A 24101-nucleotide genomic window follows, 5' to 3' on the forward strand; every position below is an offset into this window, starting at 1 on the left:
GGTTTGCATTGGGCGCCTGACGCTGTGTTGGTACTCTCCACCCAGCTGCCTCTGTATTGCTGAGGGTGAAAGTTTGTTGCTGCCTTGTGCCCCCCTGTACATAACTCCCGGAGCTCGACCGCTGACTCTGATTTACTCCCCTGTGAGCAGCGTGACTTCGACTTCCCGGGTCTCAATTGATTAACATTGGGCGTTTGACCTAGACTTTGACCTCACCCGGCTGCCCCTGTGCCAATCGGGGTACACTCTTGGTCTTGGTAGTAATAAGAACCCTGCCTGGTATTGACCAAAATTCCCAAAGACTGAAATTGTAAATTAAGTTGTAACCTGCAATAACTACATTCTTGTTTTCCTCTCATAGGTTAATATTGCAAAGCCTAAAAATTGCACTTAGTGTCCACTTTTTAAGGTGTGAAGTATTTTTGTCCTGAAAACCCTACTTATTTTTGCGAACATCTAGGTCTTAAAATAAATATTGAAAGAAGCGTATTTTTCTAAAATTTGTGTTTATCTCCTTTTTGAGACGGGTGTCATTTATTAATCGGTGTGTGCATAATAAATGTTGTACCATCCTCTGTGTTGGGCCTAAGGCTGCTTGCCCAGCCTACCACAAGTAGAGCACTTTGGGTTTACATTGAGCCATGTAGGCTACAGGGGGAACCTCTGGATTCTGTGCACGGTATAACCACCTAGTGGTCTGCCATATTGAATTCAATCATTTGAGTGCGACTAGGATACGCTCCCGGATGTAGGACATTACAACGCATGCTTTTACATCGCATGCCTTTACAACGCTGTTTTTACAACGCATGCCTTTACAACGCATAGTGCTTTGGGGCGCTGGATAGTGAATAGTTTAATTTACTATTCCAACTCCAGTCCCCGTGGATAGTAGGGAAGGTGTTGGATAGTAAATTAAATCTATTCCCTATCCTAGAGCACCCCCCAGCACAATGCGTTGTAATGGTTTGCGTTGTAAAAGTTGCGTCGTAAAGGCACTGCGTGGTAAAAGTTGCGTTGTAAAGGATGTTTCCCGACGCTCCCCCATTAGGGGATAGTGCTTATCATTGATGCCATATACAAAGCCAATTTCCATAAAGAGTTAATTGCACAGTGGTTAAGTCTCAGGGGAGTGTGATTATCTAGTTGAGGCTGTGGAAGAAGTAATACTCAAAAGGGGACAATCAGGGCTGTTATCTTGCAGCATCTTCAGCATCCTTATGTATGGGTTTCCCAGCAAAATCTAGGCCTGTATTGCATATTTATAATAGTATGGTTCATGTTTCCGCATTGAGTAGTGTAATACATCAACTCACTTAATGTAAGTGTACTAAGCCAGAGCATGCCTAAAAAAGTGACTTTTTTTTATTTTTGCTGTCTGACAGAATGTTTTGTGTATTTTACATTGACATATTTCTGGTGTACATTGCTTTTACTAACGAAAACAACTGCAATTTTCTTGCTAACTGCGGTTGTGGAGTACAAACCTCTTTACAAGCTGACCGTGTAACAGAATTTTGTTCTATGCTAATGAGGTTCAAAAAGTAATAAGAGCGAAAGCTTTGGTGATCCAGAATTGATTCCAATGATAGCATTGCCTTCAGCTTGATGTCACAGATAAAGGATTCAGAATTTAGGACCCCACGTGCTCTGTAGAAGTGTTAAGAAGACAACAATTTATTAACTAACCCTAAATTGAGCAAGAGAAGACACTTGCTGTGAGGCATGCTGTCTGTCTGAACACTTAACCATGGTTCAGGTTGGTCGCTCCCCCTCCGCACAGCTATGCCTGTGTGCCCCTGCCGCTGCTGAGGTCTCGCTGATAAGTGTGTTTCTTCCGTTTTGGTGCCCCGTTTTTATTGCCTTCTGTGCCACTGTTTTCCCCCTCTTGTGTCCCGTTTTTTGCCTTCTGTGCCACTGTTTCCCCCCTCCTGTGCCCCATTTTTGCCTTCTGTGCCACTCGTCTCCCCCGCCGCTGTGTCCCCTGCGGCCTGCCCCTCTGACTGACCACTGCCCATTCGCTTCTCCCCCCTCCCAGCTGCTCCTCCCTCCCACCTCCCCATATATGCCGGACCCTGCATGGCCGAGCTGATGGCACACCTAAGGCAAGCCCGTCTGCGTCTGTCTGCGCCTGGACCACGCCCAGCGCCAGGAACCCTGGACCCCGCACACACCAGGACACCCGCCTCCGCTACGACTCCAGCACTCTGCACACACTCAATGCCGGACAATCTCGCTCCTGCTGCATGGCTGCCCTGAAACGCACCCAAGGACCCTTCTCCTGCCGGAACTGCAGCTTCACCAGCATCCGGCCCGCCAACCCACCCAACATGGAAACCAACTTCCTCAGATGTATCCTGCTCAACACCCACTCCGCCTGCATACACGCCGTCAAACTCTGGGATCTACTCTACACCAACGCCCCAGACGTCGCCTTCCTGATTGAGACCTGGCTGACCCCCTCCTCAGCACCTGACATCGCCATAGCCATCCCGGAAGGCTACAAGATCACCCGCAAGGACCGCACCATAGGAATAGGAGGAGGAATTGCCCTCGTCCACAGAAATACTCTCAAAATGTCGACACACGCCGATGACCCCGTCAGCACCGCCGAACACCTGCACTTCCAGATCCACACCGACCCCAACACTACCCTCAGAGGCACCCTCATTTACAGACCCCCAGGACCCCGACCAGCACACACGCCCTCGCCTCCATGGACTACATCCTCTTCGGGGACCTGAACTTCCTCCTCGAGAACAACGACGACGCCAACTCCTCCACCCTGATAGACAACCTCAGCAACCTCGGACTCAGACAACTCGTCACAGCACCCACACAATCCGCTGGCCACACGCTTGACCCCATCTTCTCAGCGAGCAGCCACGTCTTCGACCGCACCACCGAACTCCACTGGACCGACTACCGCTGCATCCACTTCACCTTCCGGAAACCCACCACACACCACTACACCCACCAGATGCCTCGCCGCAGCTGGGGCAAGATCACCGAGGACCAGCTAACCGCCGCCCTCGCCCAGAACCCACCCTCAGACCCAACCGACCCAGACGCTGCAGCCCACAGCCTCAGACAATGGATCAACGACTGCGCCAACAACCTTGCCCCGCTCAAGAAACCCCCGAACACCCACTCCAGCAAGAGAGCCAGCTGGTTCACCGAAAACCTCCAGGCCTGCAAGCGAACCTGCCGAAAACTAGAAAAAAACTGGACCCGCGAAAGAACACCGGAAAGCTACACAGCCCACAGGAACGCCACCCGCCGACCCCACCAACTCATCAGATCTGCCGAAAGGACCACCTTCAGAGACCGCCTAGACAACAACTCGCACAACAGCAAAGAGCTCTTCAGCATCGTGAAGGAACTCTCCAACCCCAGCTCCAACACCAACGACATCCCACTGTCACAAGACCTGTGTGACTTGCTGGCCACTTTCTTCCATCGCAAGATCACAGACATCCACGACACCATGAACGCCGTCACCACCCCGGCAACAGCCCACCCCCCCACTCCCACGACCACCAACCGCCTGCGTGCCTGGACCAACATCAACGACACCATCAAGATCATGAACACCGTCCACTCCGGATCCCCGGAAGACCCCTGCCCACACCACATCTACAACAAAGCCAGCAGCACCATTGCACCCCACCTCCGGAAAACCATCAACATTTCCTTCGAGACAGCGACCTTCCCGGAGAGCTGGAAGCACGCAGAGATCAACGTCCTACTGAAGAAACCCAAGGCAGACCCCAAGGACCTCAAGAACTTCCGACCCATCTCCCTGCTCCCGTTCCCGGCGAAGGTCATCGAAAAGGCTGTCAACATACAACTGACCAGCGAAGAGAACAACATCCTGGACCCATCCCAGTCAGGGTTCCGCAGCAACCACAGCACTGAAACTGCCCTCATCGCCGCCACCGACGACATCAGGAACCTGCTCGACAACGGAGAAACCACGGCCCTCATCCTCCTGGACCTGTCGGCTGCTTTCGACACAGTCTGCCATCGCACACTAAGAGCACGCCTCCACAATGCTGGAATCCTAGAGAAGGCCCTGAACTGGACCACCTCCTTCCTCTCCATGAGAACCCAGAGCGTCCGCTCCCCCCCCCTTCCGCTCCGAAGCCACCGAGATCATCTGCGGCGTACTCCAAGGCTCATCTCTCAGCCCAACGTTGTTCAACATCTACATGGCACCACTCGCCCACGTCGCCCGACAGAACGACCTAAACATCATCTCCTACGCCGACGACACCCAGCTGATCCTCTCGCTCACCAAGGACCCCAACACTGCCAAAACCAACCTCCACGAAGGAATGAAGGCCATCGCCGACTGGATGAGGAACAGCCGACTGAAGCTGAACTCGGACAAGACAGAGGTCCTCATCCTCGGCTCCACCCCTTCGGCCTGGGACAACTCCTGGTGGCCGACGGCACTAGGAGCACCCCCTACACCCACCAACCACGCACAAAACCTAGGGGTCATCCTCGACTCCGCACTCTCCATAACAAAGCAGGTCAACGCAGTCTCCTCCACCTGCTTCAAAACTCTCCGTATGCTTCGCAGGATCTTCAAGTGGATCCCCACTGAAACTAGAAGGAGGGTCACCCAGGCCCTCGTCAGCAGCAGACTGGACTACGGCAACGCACTCTACGCAGGAGCCCCGGCCAAACTCCTGAAACGACTTCAGCGCATCCAGAACGCCTCAGCACGCCTGATCCTTCACATCTCCTGCTTCAGCCACATCACACCCCACCTGAAAGACCTGCACTGGCTCCCCATCAACAAGAGGATAACCTTCAAGCTCCTCACCCATGCACACAAGGCACTCCACAACACCAGACCAGCGTACCTCAACAGACGACTCAGCCTCTACACCCCCGCCCGCCAGCTCCGCTCTGCAGACCACGCCCTCGCCACCGTCCCCCGCATCCGAAGAATGACCGCCGGCGGCAGATCATTCTCCCACCTCGCCGCCAAGACGTGGAACACCCTCCCCATCCGCCTATGGCAGATCAAAGACCTTCTAACCTTCAGGAGACTCCTCCTCCCCCAGCACCTTGAGACCCTTACGGGTATGTAGTGCGCTTTACAAATGCTATGATTGATTGATTAACCAGGAACCTAAAAATCTCCATAAACGTAGGTTTCTCTGCAACAAAGTATGCATTATGATGGCCGACATAATTTACTTAATATTTGCACGCAATAAATTATGCGATCCAAACGTTTTTTCCCCCTGATTTTGTGGGTTCACAATGGGGTCCCATACCTGTAGCCTGCCAGAATATGATTCTTTGACGGGTAGTCGTATGATAAACTCTCTCTTACTGTAGGGGCAGCACAGAGGAGGGGGTGGAAAATATATTTCTGCTTTCCTTTTCTCCACAGAGGCAGAAGATTACTTTAGGGGCTAAGGAAAGGGAAGTGTGACCCCAACCCAGTAAAAATATAGGGCTTTCATGGCAGCGTGACGGATCCTAAAAACAGAAACCATTTATTTTGCCTGAATGAAAAAAATTATTCCAGAGGTAGCTCAAGGTTTGACTATGATCTGGACTTAAAATGAGTAAAGGCCTTATCATCTGAACATCCGAAGGCCTGATGTAATTTCTGAAGGGCGGATGTATTGCTCCCAAAATTCCTACTATTTAGGTTAGGACTAGCATCTCCATTCTTCACATTTTCCGGTTGGGCACTTGGTTAGGCCAACATTAGTTAATTTATCTAATCCAGAATAACATTGATTTAAGCCCAGAATTTGCTTACTAGGGAGTCTTGTCACTAAAATGGATGAATTGCTTTAATTTGTATGTGCTGGTAAAGGCTGATCCTGCTACTGCGCTAAAGTGTACTTCGAGGATTGGTTCAGCTTGTAAAAAATGTTTGCATATTTTGCATTTGTTGGCAAAAGAGGCGATAACTAAGCTTGGCGGAGTGAAACAATGCCTCGAGATGTCTCTACACCCAGCAGCAAGACAAGTATTGGTTCTCATTTGGTTTGGGAACTAGCATGCAGAAGGCTTAGTTGGAAGTCATTGGGGACCTGTGGTGAACATAATATTGTTGTACCTTGATTTATTTTCTTCAGCAAGTGACAACTGCTACTCCGTTGTAAATAAAGGAAAATCACTTGTGGCCTAAGCTGGGGAATTTCTACTGGTCAGTAACATTTTCTGTTTCATTCATTGTCATATGTCAGCTTGTTTATCATTCTCGCTCACTTCCCTTCCAATCTAGATTCCGGAGATTGATCCAGGTGCAATGCTGCTACAACCTCCTCCCCCTGTAATGCCATTGGACACCAACTGGCCACTGCTTACCATGTCAAAAGGCTTCTTCGAAGGAGCAATCGCCAGCAAAGGTATATTTATGTGAACTGAATTTGCACATTACTGCTTCTGTAAACGTTTCCTGTTCATTCTTTTTATAAATATTTCTAGATTATGAGAACTCTTTTCTACTTCCTCCACCCACTAATGTCCACTCATTTGGTATTGTTATTAGACTTCCTTTCTGATAAATATTATTCTTTGGTTCCTTTCTCTACCAATTGTAACTTAATTGCCTGTTTCCTGGAGAGGAATGAGAGCAGCAAGTAAGGACATAGTTCCCATTCTCTTCAGGGTAAGGCCAAGAGTCTAACAAGCTGTGATGGTGTCACGGTAGAGGACTGTGGAGTGCAGGTCTCTCCTATACAAGTACTTTACACACTAACATCCACTTACCTCCACAAACCTCCATATAGAGTTTTGTCTGGAAACAAACTGGGCCTCATCTTACCTCTCTTTTAAAATAATCTGATAAATGAGGGTCACTGTGCCAATACCCTTATATATTGTGTGGTTCCACATGTATGTAGGAACCACAGTCCCTCTAGAGACTAAACAGCTACTTACGTAGGTTTGAATCAATGTTGCTGATTATCCCAAGCAGCATTGCAAAATATAGGAAGCCCAAAAATCCCCCACACAAAATTCAAACTACATTTCCACAAAATTCAGTTTATTTTCTTAATGTTTCAGCAGTTGAAATACGCATCACCAAAATGTTGTATTTCAAGATTATTGTACAAAAATCAAAGAATAATTTATTTTGGTTTTAAAGTTATGGACCTCTAAACTAATAAAATTAAAATGAGAACTAATCTTCTTGCCCCCTATGAGTCAATAGAGGGGGATAGCCAGAGGGAGGGCTCATGGGATAATCCTATTCCAATGACTATTATCAAACCAGTTTTGAAAATAAAGGAGCATGGATCAATTGAGCTATTTCACCCAGCACTCTTGGCCCCTATTAGCAAAAACTCAAAAGTAAACAGCTTTAGTTACCCCACTCAGTAAGATGAATGTGGGGAACCTCTTAACTCTAAATTTCAGTCTACCTATGACCTGGGAAAACTTTGACCTTCCCCAGTTCTATCTTTTATTAAAGACCAAGGAGCTGATTACGATGTTGGAGGGACCAACACCGACGTCAACCACAGTCAAACCTCCGCATTAGGATGCGGTTGGTCAGACCGCATTGCCTCAGAGACCGACTGACAGCTTCCATTAGGCTCAAGGAGCCCGTCGTGCAGTCGGTCGGATCGCAGTCCCCACAATGGAGGCAGTGCCTTCTCAAGCACTGCAGTGGCGATTACGATCTGCCTTTCAATCAGCCATTTCAGGTCGATTCTTCTGATGTGAAAAGGCTGGCGGAAATGCTTTTTTGGGCCCCTAGTAGGGCATTGGACTGCCATCATAATTAGCCCCTTAGTCCTTAGCCACTTTTGGTTGATTAAACATCCTAACTGTGTTTCATCCATTACCTTCCTCTGCTTAAGTAGGTGCTGCCTAATGCGATGATAACCTTTATGGTCTCCAGTTCTTGTTCCCTTTGCTGGGGTTATCCATGGCAGATGGATGAAAATATGAATCCTCTAGTTTTTCCACATTAGTACTTTTACTTTTCGTGGCTGCTCTGATCAGTTCGAGCACAAGTCCACTTTAATGGTCCCACCTCTTTCGCCTGATTTGAGCAGTCTAATTTCCCTTTGGACCTCCAGTTGGTTGGAAAAGGAACCCTGAAAAACCACTCTATTAAGAATTGCAGTAGTTGGAATTTATTAGCTTTGCTTGCTGTGGTCTGTGGAATCTCTAGGACTCTTACCCTATGCCATGTTGCTGCATTTCCAATTTCCTCAATTGTGGATTCTAGTGTGGGTATGGCAGTGACTGCGCAAGCTCTGAAGTTGTTTTTGCTGTTGGATCTCAGATTTGTGATCTTGCAGCTGTAAATCCATGGGCTCAATCTTCTTCTACTTTATCTTCTTTAATTTGCTTTCCATCTCTTCCATCCTAGCCTAAATAATTTTATCCTTAGCAGGTTTGCTTTTATCTGGTTTGAGAGGCATCGCCTTGTCTATCATTTGGTGTTATTACCACTGTATACTAAGTGGCCACTGCTGTTCAAGGCATTAGGGGAGCACTCTGACGCTCATCTGCTTCTGACTACCATGTTCTGTTCATGTCACTGGAGTACATTTGTGAAGTTTAAAACCATTAACTCAGGAAACAAAGTTCTGGAGACATGGTTTTGCTATTACTTGGGCAAGGTGACCAGCTAGACACTTGGGGTAGAGAACAGGAAGACACACTCGGCAGTCTTTAAAGGCATTTCTGCATACGTTAGATTTTAAGGGCACATAACATGCTTCTTGGCAGTAATTATGGTAAACAGGACTGCATGACTCTCGAGGGACTCAGTCCCTTAAAGCATTCTCCACTTCTGCGTTAGTCAGCTGAGTCTTCCTTCTTGCATCTCTACATCGACTAGGCAGGTCAACTTCATCTTCCAAAGTGGGGCACAGCACAGGGCTTCATTCAGTGTGTTGGGTTTAGAACCAGCCCATGAGGAGGGCAGGGAAAAACTGGGCCCTGTTGTGGTAAATAACCTTTATGTTTGTGTTTGTAGAGTACTGAGGAATTCAAATTCCCTAACTCATTGGACACAGTCTATATCTTTGGCACTGATGTTGAAGGTAGGGCCATCTCAGAGGCGAGTTTTTTCAAATTATAAATACTCTCCATCGAGAATGGATCGCATTTCTTGGTTTTAGGCAACATGCTAGAGAGATGTCTGGTTCCACCAGTCCAGTGTACTCCCTGAATTGCCCTCAAGCAGGCTTGGCTGTCTTTCTCCATTTCTACCCTGCCAATATAGGGAGGGGAGTTTCAAGTACATTGGAGAAAACTGATTTAATAGGTTACTATTTGGAGCAGTGACAAAGAGGTAGGGACCAGTGAAGCACAGAGCATTCAGGTTGTGAAATGTAAAGAATTGACAAAGGTAACCTGCAGAGTATTCCCCTTTGTGCAGCATATTGGATTTACCATGTACACAACAGCCTGGCCTATTTTTCTCCATTCAGCAAACCATGGTAATGCTTAAACCACAATTTTATGCAAAGGTTGGAGCTGGTATTCAGCAACCACAACCCCCTTTATCCCCCGTGTGTGAGCCACTCTCTTAAGTGTAAGCGGGGTACACTTTAGGTGGAACACCCATGAAGTAGATCTTGGACTGTACTGTGGAACATCTGTACTTTACATGAAGTACCTCTAATGTTCTTGCACATTTCCAAGTGTACCCAGTTGAAAAACATCAATAAAACCAAAGGGTTATACAGCTTCTCCAATCCATGCTATGACTTTGGTCCATATGTATTCCTGCACAAACTTTCCTGTTAGGGGTTATTTATCTTAAACTATTCACCGAGTCTCAACGGTCTAGCACATGGTGCACAGTCAGGATTTTATCTGAATTTCCTGATGTCGCTACTGCAAAGTTCTTGTAGGGCATTCTCTCTTGTTGTTTCTGGGCACTTACCAGATAGTGGAAAGGAGAACAGCCTCGTAGGATAGGCAGGGCAAGCCTGTGTGCCAACACTTGGGGACTGCTCTCGTATGTTGTCACTCCAGGAAACCAATGCATGCATCAGACACCTGGCCAATCTTCACTCCCAGGCTCTTTGTAAGCCAGCTTGTACCCTCTTGACCCTCAGTATTGCTGTACCATTGGCGACTGTTCACACCACTCTTTGACTGTATGTGACATTGCCACCTAAGTGGGACAGGGGCATGCACCTAGTCTATAATGCCCTATTATTTACTTAGTCCGCGCATCAACCCACTCATTAACGCTGTAGGAAGGGGCCACCACTACCTTAGTGAACCACCTTATAGTAACCACATTCTTCAGTTATTTCTTTCTGTTTCTAGAGTGCTCATTGCTGCTATTTTTCTGATGGAATTAATGCATTCTGTTTCCTCAGGTAAAGGGAATGCAATGGCTGCTGATATTGATATTGACACAGTTGGAACTGAGGGATGGGACGAAGATGCAGAATTGCAACTTGATGAAGGTTAGAACCTTTTTTTATATGCAACATTCCCATGAAACATTTGACAACGTCGTAATTTTATATTAATCTATGCAGTGTGGGTGCGTGTATATTACAGTTAATTAGCATGGTGTGCAATAGTTCTTGTATTTCTGAGGTTTTTAAGTCTCTTACACTGTGATGTTTAAATATTTCAAAGCTGCTTGTTTTCACCTAAAGGAATTATTACCGTAAAGATATAATTTCTTGTCTGTAAATGTTTAACTTGACTTTCTTGGGTATTTCAGATGGTTTTGTGGATGCCACCGAAGGCTTTGGGGAGGATGGCGTCAGCAAAGGACAGGAAGAAGGAGGTGGTTGGGAAGTTGAAGAAGATCTGGACCTCCCACCGGAACTGGTATAGAATTTGTTTTGTCTAAGAGCTCATATATAATTCACAAAAGGTAAACTGTGTTGGGTCACAAAACACCTGTTCCTAAGCAAGCAAAAACATAATCAAGCCTCACATGGTTGCTGAAGGCACCCTAAAACTATCCTAGCTAGATTAGTCACATTTCAATCGTACAAGATAGCTTTGGTTAGCAGGTTTTCATTGTTGCAGTCTTCACTGAGCATCCCTCTGTATTTAGAAATTTCATTCTTAAGAATTCCAAAGGATGCCTTTGAATCAAAAATCCCTTTTAATCGCTGCTATTCAGCAGATACGTGATCATGTGCAACTAGACTTAAACATGGATATCTTTATGCCAAACGTGATGGAATCTGTTCATTTCCATCTAATGATTCCACTCTAGCAGTTCCCCAGGATTGTGGTCAAACAAATAGTAGATACCGAAATGGGTACCTCTCCCAGGCCAGGCTTTTCAGTTTAAAATCTTAGAATTTTTGTGTTGTTGTCAAAGATCTGTTTATTGTCAGATAATACACAACAGAAACATTTATATATTGCATATTGTATTCCTACTCGGTGATACAAGATTATTGCTATTTCCAGGGTTTCAGCATTCTCTGGTGGAGAGCAAGGATACAAGGCTCTGAATGGTCGCTTTGAAATAAACCTTTTGGTGATCAGAAGTGCCCCCCGCCCCCAACACACACAATAATGTACAAACCAAGAACAAAAGTGTGGTACATCAGAGAGATGGTATAGCCCAGCAGTGGGGTCAATACACCTACAGTCTCACCTTATTAGCTGCAAACTTCCTTTTGATTTATTTTTTGACTGTAGTTGATGTGCTAATAATCCACATGTAAATAAGCTGACCTCGAGGAGCTCCATCTGTATTGAAAATTAGAAGATTTTGTATATCCACTCTGTCTAAAACTATTGTTCACATGGCAGTACTGTCTGGTACATCTTTGATTTTTAGGAGCTTGCAGACGTATCATTTCAAAACCACACCTTATTCGGAACACTTTACAGCTCTTCAGAACACTATACAAGTAATGCTAGGTATCACATTAAACAAACCTGTTTTTCTTTATCTGTTCAGTTTTCACTGGTTATAAATTCAAAATAGAATAGCCTGTAAGTGATACTCACGGGTCCGATTCATTGTTCATTCAAACATGACTTGAAGCTCCCGGTCATTCATGGATGTTGAGCTAGGCCTCTGCTCTATTCTTAGTTATTCCTAGCACTCTGTGTGAGTTTTCTTGTTAGTTACATAGCCTTCCCTTTTTTGCAGTGGTGAATCTTCTTCTTTTTTCTAAATTTGTACCACAACTTTCATTCCGCAGTCTCCTCAACACCTGCCTTTTTTGCCCTGGTAAACATTTAGACTTGGTCTAGTACTGGTTTCAACTCTGCTGGGAATCTGAAAATGCTTGTTTTTTTACAACAATGGAAGCTACGCACTTCCATTTGCGCTTGCCGCTGATCATTGTACTCTTACTTGTTGTCTGTCTCTGTAGAATAAAGATCCAGGGTGTGGATCAAGGTTAAATGTTCAATAAGAAAGGTATTGCGTATGTTTGAGGAGATTTCTTCTTTCACAGCCAAAGAAACATTTCTCAAGACACAAGTAAGTTACTAGCAGGGACCTTCTGGAGAATTGGAATTTTACTGGGTATGAAGTTAGTTTTCTTGTTGTTCACATTCTCTAAACAAATGTCCCTTTCTAGAACAACAGTAGTGCGTTTTAATAGGACCAATTTAAAAATTAGAAGAAGATATGTAAGGACCCTCTGAATTACTGCAAAAAAAATATCATTTTGCATTTCCAAAATGTTTTCCTAGAAGTGAGTATTGTTTTAGGTAAGGTGGGTTAAGCAATGTAAATTTAAGATTCTTACTCTTTGCTTCAAGATGAGTGTAATCTCCAAAGGATCACTTTTTCTACTCAAATGTTAGTAGGTCTTTTAGCCGATCAATTTCCTGGGTTCTGAAATAATCTACTTTAAAGTGGTGATGAAAATTAAGGCAATCTTTATTATTATTATTAATTGGTGTTGTGTAATTATTAATTTTAGTGTGGTGCATCTAATTGATACATCTTCCTGTAAGTTCCTTACCTGAAGATATATTATAGAGACCATGCTCAAGCTGAAAACATCTTAAAGTATGCTATCAGAGGGCACCAACTTGTGCCGCAACAGCTTCAGGATTGCTTTCTAATTAGTCTCTCCCAGAAGCCATGATACATCCCCATATAAGCGTATCCTGAACCCATTCGTTTTTTGCATGGGGTGATTTGATCTACCACATTTGTGTCTTTTTCCACTGTATTTTTATCTGGCTTTTGAACTCTTTTAAGCTTCATAGCCAACTTTGTCTGCTTCCAACCTTCTGCACAATGCTTGGGTCCATTCAGTAACTCATGAGAAACTGAGTCCTGATTAAGAGTAGAGGCGATTGGGAAAAGTGAGGTGAAGGTTGTGCTGGGGTTATGTGAAGAGTGTAATATAGACATATTCAATTGTATACAGAGTTCTGACCCAGAGTTTGTGGGTGTTCATAAATCTGTGTCTGTAAAGTAAACCAATACCTGTGAACTACACTGGCAGGTATGTTTCTTCTGTACACCTGCAGTTCTTATCTTCAATTGTACTTTCATTTCTCTGAAAAGGGGCTTCTAATGAAGCCCCCAGACGTATTCAGCTCCTTCTATGACTGCATGAAAATCCTTTGGATTCATAGTCTAGCTATCTTTATTTTCTGTTGAACATATTTACATGTCTGACAAGTTATTTTACCTTCCTAATGAAACTTCCTCTACATCCGCTCAATATCCCACACGAGAACACACATAATGTGCATTTCTTAATGTGGTTTGATATAATATTCTTTAAAATTGACACAATAATGCTGCTAATTAAAGATATTTTGATCTGCAAATTCCAGACTAAACCGGATTGGTTGTTTAACCCCTTCCGTGCTCCCGTCGGCCGAAGCGAACTCAAGGAAAGTGACTCGAACAAGTAGAAAAATACCGTGTAGTCGGGTACAACTAACACGCGATCTCTTGACAATGGTCAGTGTGCGGGTACGTTCGGTCCGTAACTGGTGAGCAGGCGATCTCTCCTTGAGTTCGTAGTCCCCGACAAAATACCTGGGACCACGCGATTTATCCTCTCTACACCGCCCAGTCACTCAAGCGCCCTTTTCAGCCCTGATGAGTCACAGACATTGTTCTAGTGACGAAGCACGTGTCGGCTGGCGTTAAGATTTACATGCAAAAAGAAAAAGAAGACGTATATGAAGTGAAAATATATTGTCTTCAAAACAAAAAATTGGTTTCTCTTGTTTGTTGGATTTATTGACTATTTATACTTACTGAAGTTGTTTTACACAGTACGTGTGCACAGTACCTGCTATAAGTTTATGTGGTGTTCCCCACCAGGCCGCTTCCGAGGGGCTTCAGAGTTTCCTCTCTACTGGCAGCACCGTTCTACTATCTGGACCTCTCACTAATTAATATTCACGTTGCACACTGTTCTAGCGCCTATTCTGTACAACCCAAACCCTCAGTAGACTTTCATGTATTTCTGAGATGTAGAAGCTATCCTTGACATAATACTTGGGTGAGTCTCACTTTGCAAACCTTGTACTGGAGAATATGTGGTTGCCTATTGGGTGTCCTATTACGAAATCTGTTAGGGGATGAAAGACTGGCTAACCTTTTAAAAATGATTCTAATCTATTTGATTCAGAAATCATTTATAAATTAAAGCATGCCCCCAACAACCATTTGTTAGATGTTCCTTGTGAGAGAAGCCTCTTGAATTGATTTTACTGCCACTACGGAAAGCCAAAGAAATGTAAGCATTGTATGTTCTTTTCTTGGACGGACAAAGGATGATCCAAAAGCTTCCTTTATGAGAGACTTGAATTTGTTTAATTTTTTTTTCGTAGGACATTTCTGGAGGCACTGCTGGTGGAGCAGAGGATGGATTTTTCGTTCCACCCACTAAAGGAACCAGTCCAGCTCAGGTAATTGTGCAGTGTTTTATGTACTTAAAGCCTTTTGTAACTTCTATTTTTACATTCGTGTAGTTCATGGTGATCTGCATGTATGCACCAGGGGGAATACAATAATTAAGAAACGATTTCAAGCTTACAAGCACATCCAGGTTTTTTAATGTCTACCTTACAGAAAACTTTAGATGACCTTTTGAGTACAATAGCAACACAGTGGGCTTTGGTTCTGCGCATTGCTTATACATGTTTGGGCTTCTAGTTTATCGCATTTGCTTATGTGCATAATTAGATGGCTTTCCTTCTGCTTAAGTTTTTTTTACCCTCTTGTGGAAATTAGCTGTATTGCCGTCCTTTTGATTGGATGACTTGTATCTTTCTTACTGCTAGTATTTATGAAACTACTTTTTTTCTGTTTTGCTTTAAGCACTCGACGTGGGTGCATGTGTTTTCTTACTCTGTCTCCCTTTCACTTGTGTTCTGCTTGCCCTTTACAGCCACCTTGCCCGTTACAGCCATATCTTCTGCTTGTTCTTAATGCTGGTTGCCCATCCCCAGCTTGTGATTGATTACCCCCAAACTAACGTGTTTGTTGCAGCATTTCCTTTTTTCTGGTTTTTTTATTTTAAGGATCACCTCTGTTGCTGCTTGCCCCTCTGTGTTCCCTTTTATTTCATTAAAATAATACTTTTTAGTGGGACACGGCAGCTGCAGTTTGCTAACGCACTGTTCTTTACCCTAAATGCATTTTTGTATGCTTTTGGTTCTTGTTTTATTTGCTCCTCCAAGATGAGCCTTTGACATATTGGATTGGTAGAAAGAATTGGCAAAGGCAAAAGAAGAAACCTATTAACTTTTAGAAGGCTTGTTAAAACTAGCTGCAGTCAGTAAGGTGGAGTTGTATTCAGTGGTCATCTTCAGCAGCCTATTAAGCCTGAGTTTTGGGTGACCATAATGGTCCAGAATAATCTACAGTATAGATTTGAAACATAGCGGTAGGACAGTATAATAAAACCTGCACATAAGTTCTTTTGCTGTACATTGTTCTATAAAGAGATTTTTTATTTCAGTGCTATTTTATTAGCATGTATTTCCCAAGATGAAGGAAGGGGTCATGTAGTGAACAGATGAGATGACCAAAAGAGCATGGAGGAAGTACTTGGGATGTGGAGTTAAAAAATCTATTTGTATAATTAGTTTTAGAATGCAAACCTGGCTAGAGACCACTGTGGCACTGAACATGAGCAGGTTTGAAATGTGATTCGGTGTTGTTATAAAGCACGATATTTGTTAATTCTGTATGAAACCAGCGTTTTATATTTTTTTGGGAAGTGGCTTGAGTTTAGGCAGTGTATTGCCCATACATTTGATGTATTATAATGTCTTTGTCTTCATGTTGTTCAACACTTCTCTGTTTGTGTTATATTTATATGACCCAGCCAGTGGATCTCTGAACCTTATTTTCTGCTTCATCTGTTTTTTAGATATGGTGTAACAACTCTCAACTTCCGGTTGATCATGTGCTGGCTGGTTCTTTTGAGACCGCAATGAGGGTATGTTGATTGTTTGTATCCTATATTTGTTTGTGTGAACAATCTAGCAAGTTTAAAATACACACTACTTCATTAAATTAAGTCAAACAAAGTTAAATTCGGGGTGTTAAGGTCCTAGAACCACACATGAACCAAAACTTTGCACCGATCTGTTTGATAAGAAATTGCATGTTTGTACTTTATGCAGTAGTGTGTGTCTCGGTTAATTATGCTTTTTTGGTACATATTGTAATCCAAATATGATAGACTAAGCATGTGAAAAGAAACCAAAGATGGTAATCTGTCTAAAAGAAATGGATGAAATCTACCCGTTACACTCAACTTTTGCAAAATGATGGTGGCAACGAGCCTAGTCTACAATAGAGCTCTAAAATAATTGAGCAAAGTATTCTTGCACTAAGATTTTGTTTGATGACCCACAAATCTAACCAATCTGACTAGTTCTCGGATTACCCAAAGTGAAGATAAGAACAATTTGAATTTATAACATAAATAGATTAAATGAATGGGGCTGTTAGGAAGCTGGCTCTTTATATAGTGGACCAAAAACAGATACACCATGTGAAGAGTCCAGGCAAACACCAAAGGAATTGCAGAGGCACAGATAACACCCCAGATGCTCTCTTTTGTGATAGTGTTGGCAAGCAGTTAGGCATATCAGAGGGTAGTGCTAAGCACTGATTACACCCACAAAGGCAGTAAGTGAGACCACACTCCAAGAAACCCAACACCAATTTATGAAAATAACATACTTTTATATGAATTGAGACACCAAGAGCCTCCAAATCGGGTAAGTTTTCGAGTTATGAATTTTTACAGTTTTCAAAAGTTGACAGCAATTTTTCGGTGCCGTTATTTATTCATTTATTGCGTTTTGTATCGTGCGAACTTAATCTAAAGGTATCAGAGCACTTTACAGATTACCAAAGCATCATTTACACAATTTATACAATAGGCCACACGTGAGAAATATTGTAGGGAGCTGGCTCTGTATATGGTATGCCATTAGGTGATTATGGTGTGCACAGAGTCCAGAGATTCCCCAGAAGTGTACAGGGCTCGATGTAAGGCCAAAGTGCTCTATTAGTGGTAGTGTGGGCGAGCAGCCTTAGGCCTAACACAGAGGAGTGTAAGGTGCAAGACATATATTGCATAACATTGACCAGTAAAGGCAACACAACTCAAAAAGGAGATCCATACCAATGTTATCAAAATAAGCATAGTTTGAGTTTTATTTTAAGAATGCTGCCATGGTACACAACACTGCTAGAGCTATCCCTAGTACCTCACGAGAAGGTACCCAACTATCCAGAATTTCACCCACTTTCGGCTTGCTATGCAGCTAAATGAAAACGTTTCGTCCACTACTGTGAGTCCTTTAACATCAATCCTTCTTCACCAACAGAACAACAACTGGTCTGTTACCTGTTAAACTTACGAAAGACCCATTTGGCATATACCTCAATATGCCTACATTTAGCAGCCATTGCTGCCATTGCAGCATATCTACTAAACAGGAAGCACTGATCGTTTTTCCGTACTCCCTATCGTCAAAGCCTTTATGGAAGGATTAGTCATTCCATCACGTTCACATACAGTACCCTCCTGGAACCTGAACATTATCCTAACAAGACTCAAGAGGCCACCATTTGAACCACTATCTAACTGTCAAATACAACCACTACATAACTGTCAGATACAATTTTTAACATTGAAGGTGGCCTTCCTTGTGTGCCATTGCATATACTTTAATACACATACATTTAGCAGCCATTGCTGCCATTGCAGCATGCCTACAAAACAGGAAGCACTAATCGCTTTTCCGCACGCCTATTGTCAAAGCCTTCATGGAAGGATTCAAACGATTCATTCCACCAAGTACACCTCCAATTTATAATTTGACACATTTTTTTGTGTGCTCACAGCGTGCCTTAAGATTTAGATCATGAGTGGGAAGACATTCACCATACAGTTTATAAAACTTTGAAACCTAATTAATGCTTTATAGTAGGAGTTAAAAGCATGTGTGTTAGCAGAGCAAAGTTCTCAGAGGGGTAAGACCCCATGCAAACCATAGCAGCCTGAATATGTTGAAGACATTGGTCACAACTTGTCTGCCGAACTGTCCCAAATTCGGTAGTCGCCCTTCTGGGAAGAGCAGACCCATTTTCAAAAGACCTAGGCGGGAAGGAGTAAACTTCACCAGCCCATCCGTAGATGTCTTCATTTGTTCTGTTTCTTTCGGTAAGTGGGGGGCTGCGCTGCCTGGGTGAATCCAGGAGATACTGAAGTAGGATGTAATTGCAAAGCAGGATCTCTCAAGGTCAGTCACTAGGAATCCAACCCCCTCCCCCCTATTCATAAGACTGAATCAGGTTTAGTTGCGGGACCCAGCAGCACCCCAGCAAACCAATCTTCTAAGTAAAGAGTGTGTTCTGGCAAACAAGTGTTCCCTGGGTTGGATGGTATGTTAATTAAAAGGTAAAGAAATCGAGGGAGTACTAATGTTTAAATGATACCAGTGGGGCCGGTGATGGAGAGGGGCACTTGAATCCAACGTTTGACCCGCGCAGCTAGTTTATCTACTGCTGGTCTATGGTGTCTCTAAGAATCTAGGGCAAAAGTTCTTGCAGAGTCTTCTGGATCTGGACTATACTTGAATTGCCTTACTGGATATGGATTCTTTCGATATTATGTCCGTTTTTTTAAAGGATATGTGGAATTCTAAAACATCAGTATAGCGTCAGAGGCCAGCGTTGGACGTCCAGTGACCGCTTTACAAGAATTGACACTAGAGTGAATTATACTCTTCTTTTTGTACTTTGTTTAGTGGAGATCACTCTGACTCAAGACTTTATTACTTGGTTGTTTTAGTAGGGTAGGGGAGTAATTGTAGTGAACCATGGTGAATCAACAGGGCCACATTTAATTGCAAATTAAGTTCTGTTGCTTCAATAATGAGCTGTTTTCATGCGCCTTTCTTTAGCTCCTTCACGACCAGGTTGGAGTGACAGACTTCGCTGCCTACAAGCAGCACTTTCTGCAGACCTACTCTCGAGGACGCACCTCCTACCAAGCCCTGCCTGGCCAGCCTCCCATGTATGGATATCCACATCGCAACTGGTAAGAAAATAAAAAGCCAGCATCTTGGTTCCAATGCATTTATCTTGTGAACTTTGTTAATGGGAACGACTCACCTTCATGTTACCCATTCTGTTATGCAGGAATTCGAATGGGAGTCATGCTGCTGTGTTCTTTCAGCAATGAAAGAATGGCCAAGTTAGGGCTTTCGTAAAATGTAGTTGAAGTAGGGGATAGTTACCATAACTGATCCAATCAGGTGTTTACTCGGTTATCATCAACAGATGTCCAGTAAGACCTCCATGGCAGTCACTTTTGCATTTGGTACAGTCCATGCTAACAGCCCCTTCCTTTAACTGAGGTTTTTAGTGTGTGCTCCACATTGGTGTTGGGGTGTGCGGGTGGCACCTCAAACTTTGGGAACACTGTGGCATAAAGAGGCTTGGTTACTATTCCGAAATCAGAAGCGTGTCTGTCCTGCGGGTGAGGAGCGATAATCTTAGTGCTTTTAGGCGAGAATTGGTGGAATTCAGGCAATTCCAAGGCTTGTTAGTTCCCAGACTAACTATACTAATTTTGCTAGTCACTACTCGCCCAAAGCTTTTTGAATAGTGAAATTGAGTTTTGACACTGGTTTATAAGCAAGTGATCTGCAAAGCTTTGATAAAAGATAATATGCATGTTTCCTCGTGGACCAGGGTCAACGGACTCGATAATTCTCGCCTCGGTGCCTACTCTAACCAGGGATCACACTCGGCAACTCTGGGCATTAAGCTTGCCTCATCTCTACAACGGCCCCCCACAAGTCGCCGGGGATGCCTGGTTTCACCTTGGAGATACCCAGTAAGGGATCATCTCACAGGGAAAACCAGGATGGGTTCCCCAGCGGTCTCCAGCGCCACGATACTCCGGCAAGGAGTCGCAGTGCGCTTTACAAGTACACCCACATTTACATTTACATTTACATTTCCTAATCTCCTCTAGTTGCGTCAGTAACATTCCTTCCTTTCTTTACTGTGCTTCCCAGTGGCAGCGGTAAAGCGGCAACACTTCTGTTGCCGTGACTGGATCATTTTTTGTTACATTTTTGCCCCAGCTAAAATGTTTTGTGCAGACCTGTAGTGTGGAACTTCTTACAAGCTTTGATGATTAGGTTACGATGATCTCACGCAGGGTGTTTTTAAGTCCAAGAAAGTATCTTTCAGCAAAGGCCGGTGTGTGCAGGCTGAAACAACACTGGCCCAAATGCCTTCCAGCAGAATGTTCCTTAGCTAACCATCCGAAAAATGTCAAAGCTGCTTTGCATTCGAAACCCACTTTCTCTGCCTTTTTTTTATTTTCACTGTAGTGTGCAAAAGTGTCCTGGACTGTGAGGTTTTCTGTAGGCACCCCTTCTGTTCTAATGTTACGTTAGGCATATCTGCACCGTTCATCTTGCAGTAGTTGTTTGGCTCCACTTAGTAGTATAATGTTCTTGTTCTCAGGTGTGTCCATTCATTTCTAACATGCAGTGACACTTTGGTCTTAGAAGGCAAAGGTGGCTTCTGATTTCTGCCCCACAATGCCCAGGGCTAGCTCATTCTAGTAGCAGCACAAGTCTTGGACATCATGCCGGGCTTATTGGTTAATGTGTGACATTCTTGCCGGCTTTAGCTTTGGTGGTGCCTGCTGAGATAAAATTTGATGGCTCCAGCCCGACCACCCAGCACCTCTTTCTCCGTGTATTCCTTTACTGCCACTCTCCAGAAGTTGTCCCTTCCATCTCCCTAGCCCCTCTCACACATATCTTACACTTATTTTATAGCGCTACTCACTGTAATGTAGGGTGTCAGTGTTTTGCATCTCACACACACACACACACACACACACACACACACACACACACACACACACACGCACGCACACACACACACTCTATACAGGGACCATTAATGACAGAGCTGTGAACATTCACTTCCCTCAATCCCCACTCTTTGCTATAACAAACGCAAAGATGGTAGTCTAGGAAGGTTCTCTGCTCGTACTGTGTATCCAGCAAACAGCTAGGTACGTGTGTACACACCTTAAACTGCAGTGGAAGTCAACAGCTCATGCAATCACCCGCGCCAGCAATCTCACTTAGAGGCATGCACTTGTATACCAGTGTACAGCTTTCCACACAGGCCACAGTCTTTATAAGGAAGACATATGTTACATGCACAACCATCAGCCTCAAAACGAGCATCCAAGCACTGCAGAGAAAAGTAGGCTGTCCAAGCCAATCAAGAGAGTAGTTTTCAGCGTTTTTTGTAAACCCCGTCCACTCATGTTGAGTTTTCTAAGCTGCTGAACAAATGTGTAGGTACCCACCGATTTACACAGTACACTCAGATATAGTCTCCACATACAGACTCCTGTCTCACAAACATACAGTAACACTGATTTACATAAACGCAGAGTCACGCACTTACACAAAGAAAGATAGGATACACGACCATGCTGGCACATTGCAACACACCCAACCACACAACGTTGACGTGCGTAGGTCACAGATAAAGATGTAGACGCATGCAAGGGGTTTCCCTTGGTCTGATTACAAACACGTATGAAGACCACCCTAGTAAACTGATGCTACAAGAGCTTATTTATTTATTTATTTTGAAAGTTTTATATAGCGCGAACAAGATCTTTGCAGATATCATAGCACTTTACAAGTACAAGGGGGTGATAGAGTAGTAATTGAGGTAATTAAGGTACAAGTTGCATAGTTACATAGGTAGGACAAAATACAAGGGGTAGGTCACAGGTGAGGTAGTGTCGGTCCAATGACCATAGTCAAACAGTTGCGCCAATAGTATCACAGTACAAAAATAAGGAGCATATACTTGTTTAAGCGTGCTTAAAATGCTTTTGGAGATAGCATGAAGGAATAGTTGAGGTAGGTGTGTGCAGGGTGTATAGTCACACAGGTGCATCAGTAGTACGAGAGTAGGGTTAAGGTGGTGTAGGTAGAGTGTGCAAAGTCAAACAGGTGCGTCAAACAATATAAAATATACAAAGTGGGAACGTATACAATCAAGTAAGTCGATAATACAAGTAATACAAATAGACCAAGGGGTCAGGCAGGTAGTACAGAGCGGAATCATGAGAAATACAGAATAATAGATCATGTGTATTTAGCCATGAGGATCGCTTTTACTTCTTTCTTAAAAAGTTTGTTGGAGGAGATGAGCCTGGTTTCACTAGGGAGTGAGTTCCAGATCGTGGGTGCCATTCCTGAAAAGGAGCGTTAATAGGTTTTTTCCTTCCGAAATCTTCGAGGCTTCAGCAAAAGATTGTTTGAGCTTCTAGTATTTCTAGAGCCCCCAGACATTGTCAGCTTTTGAGTGAGGTAGGCGGGTGAATTCATGTGTACAGCCTTGTGCGTCAAGCAGGCGATTTTCAGATGTATTCTGGCTAAAGCTAGACCTTGCAGGGAGTCATTCTGCCATCAGGGGGCAGCAGTGGATACTTGTTTTCAGTCTACTATCTTCCACTCAAAGCAGAATTCCACAACATACTATTCGGGAAGATAGAGGTTTTTGCACCCCGATCACTGCACACACATGCAGGCGCTGCATGCACATATTGCTGTCATGTTTGGGTGGTTTTGAGATGGGCTGGGGCAGAAGCAAACAGAAGTACCAGTGGCAGTCATGCCTCCACATTTCCTTATTGGCCATCATTTCACAGCTTTAACTTTCTAGCAGACCTATACTTGGAGCAAGCCAGGACACCCGTTTTTCAGCTGCCACAGCGCTCTGTGCTTGTCAGAGGGAGTGTATTCCTTCCATTTCCAAATACAGTTTGGAAAGTCCACCTCATACAGCTGTGGTATTGTGGCTTGTGGAGGGAAGATTGCTTAAATTATATTCTATTTGCAAGTCATCCCTCTGTGCTTCTGCCTTGCAGATTTGTGAAGTCAGTGTAACTGTATAAAAGTGTATGAAAGATTTAGCGAAGGGAGAAGTTGTTTTTTATTTTTATCCAATTCTTAAAATGGTGAGGGTGTATCAAATGCATAGCAGCCAAAGCTAACTCGTTCACTTATTCTGCTCTTCTCTTTCCTGAAACTAGGAAGGATGCAGGGGTGAAGAACGCTGTCCCATCAGTCGGCTTGAAGCTCGCTGACCTCATCCAACGCCTGCAGCAGTGCTACCAGCTCACCACATCTGGCAAGTTTGAAGAGGCCGTGGAGAAGTTCCGGCAGATTCTGCTGAGTGTGCCCCTGCTAGTGGTGGATAACAAACAGGAGATCTCAGAGGTAAGTTTCCTTTTGGGAGAGGGTGATTAGAAGGCTTTTGAGGTCCAATAGCAGTGTCGACCTTGTCTGTTCATAGGGGAATTGAACTTTAACTTTATTTTATCTCATTTTTAGCTAGAATTTGGTTAGATGTTCAGCTAATCTATATGCATGTTGCTTTCTGACAGCTATAGGTGTTGCCCTGTGAATCGAGAACCACAAAATGGGAGCCTTATTCATTAAAAAAATGTAGTTGTTTGTTTCCTCACTGCCATTAAGTAGGCTACATATACAGGTTCCAATAATAGTGTAAAGCAGAATATACTTTTTAAGACAAATCTTTGCAGGAATAAAATGTGCTTGTGCTATCTATGCCCAAACAA

At 43.9% G+C, this 24101-nt stretch overlaps 1 protein-coding gene across 1 annotated transcript in view; it reads left to right on the plus strand.

Annotated features, from left to right (window-relative positions):
• Nucleotides 1–24101, plus strand: part of COPA (coat protein complex I subunit alpha) — a 179637-nt gene that overhangs the window by 138096 nt on the left and 17440 nt on the right. Inside the window, exons 23-29 of the mRNA XM_078669499.1 lie at nucleotides 6263–6386; nucleotides 10338–10427; nucleotides 10694–10803; nucleotides 14761–14838; nucleotides 16308–16376; nucleotides 19363–19499; nucleotides 23553–23739. Of these exons, the coding sequence (XP_078525625.1) occupies nucleotides 6263–6386; nucleotides 10338–10427; nucleotides 10694–10803; nucleotides 14761–14838; nucleotides 16308–16376; nucleotides 19363–19499; nucleotides 23553–23739 (795 nt within the window). The remainder of the gene's footprint in view (nucleotides 1–6262; nucleotides 6387–10337; nucleotides 10428–10693; nucleotides 10804–14760; nucleotides 14839–16307; nucleotides 16377–19362; nucleotides 19500–23552; nucleotides 23740–24101) is intronic.

Source organism: Lissotriton helveticus, chromosome 12 (genome assembly GCF_964261635.1).
Source record: "Lissotriton helveticus chromosome 12, aLisHel1.1, whole genome shotgun sequence".
NCBI lineage: Eukaryota > Metazoa > Chordata > Amphibia > Caudata > Salamandridae > Lissotriton > Lissotriton helveticus.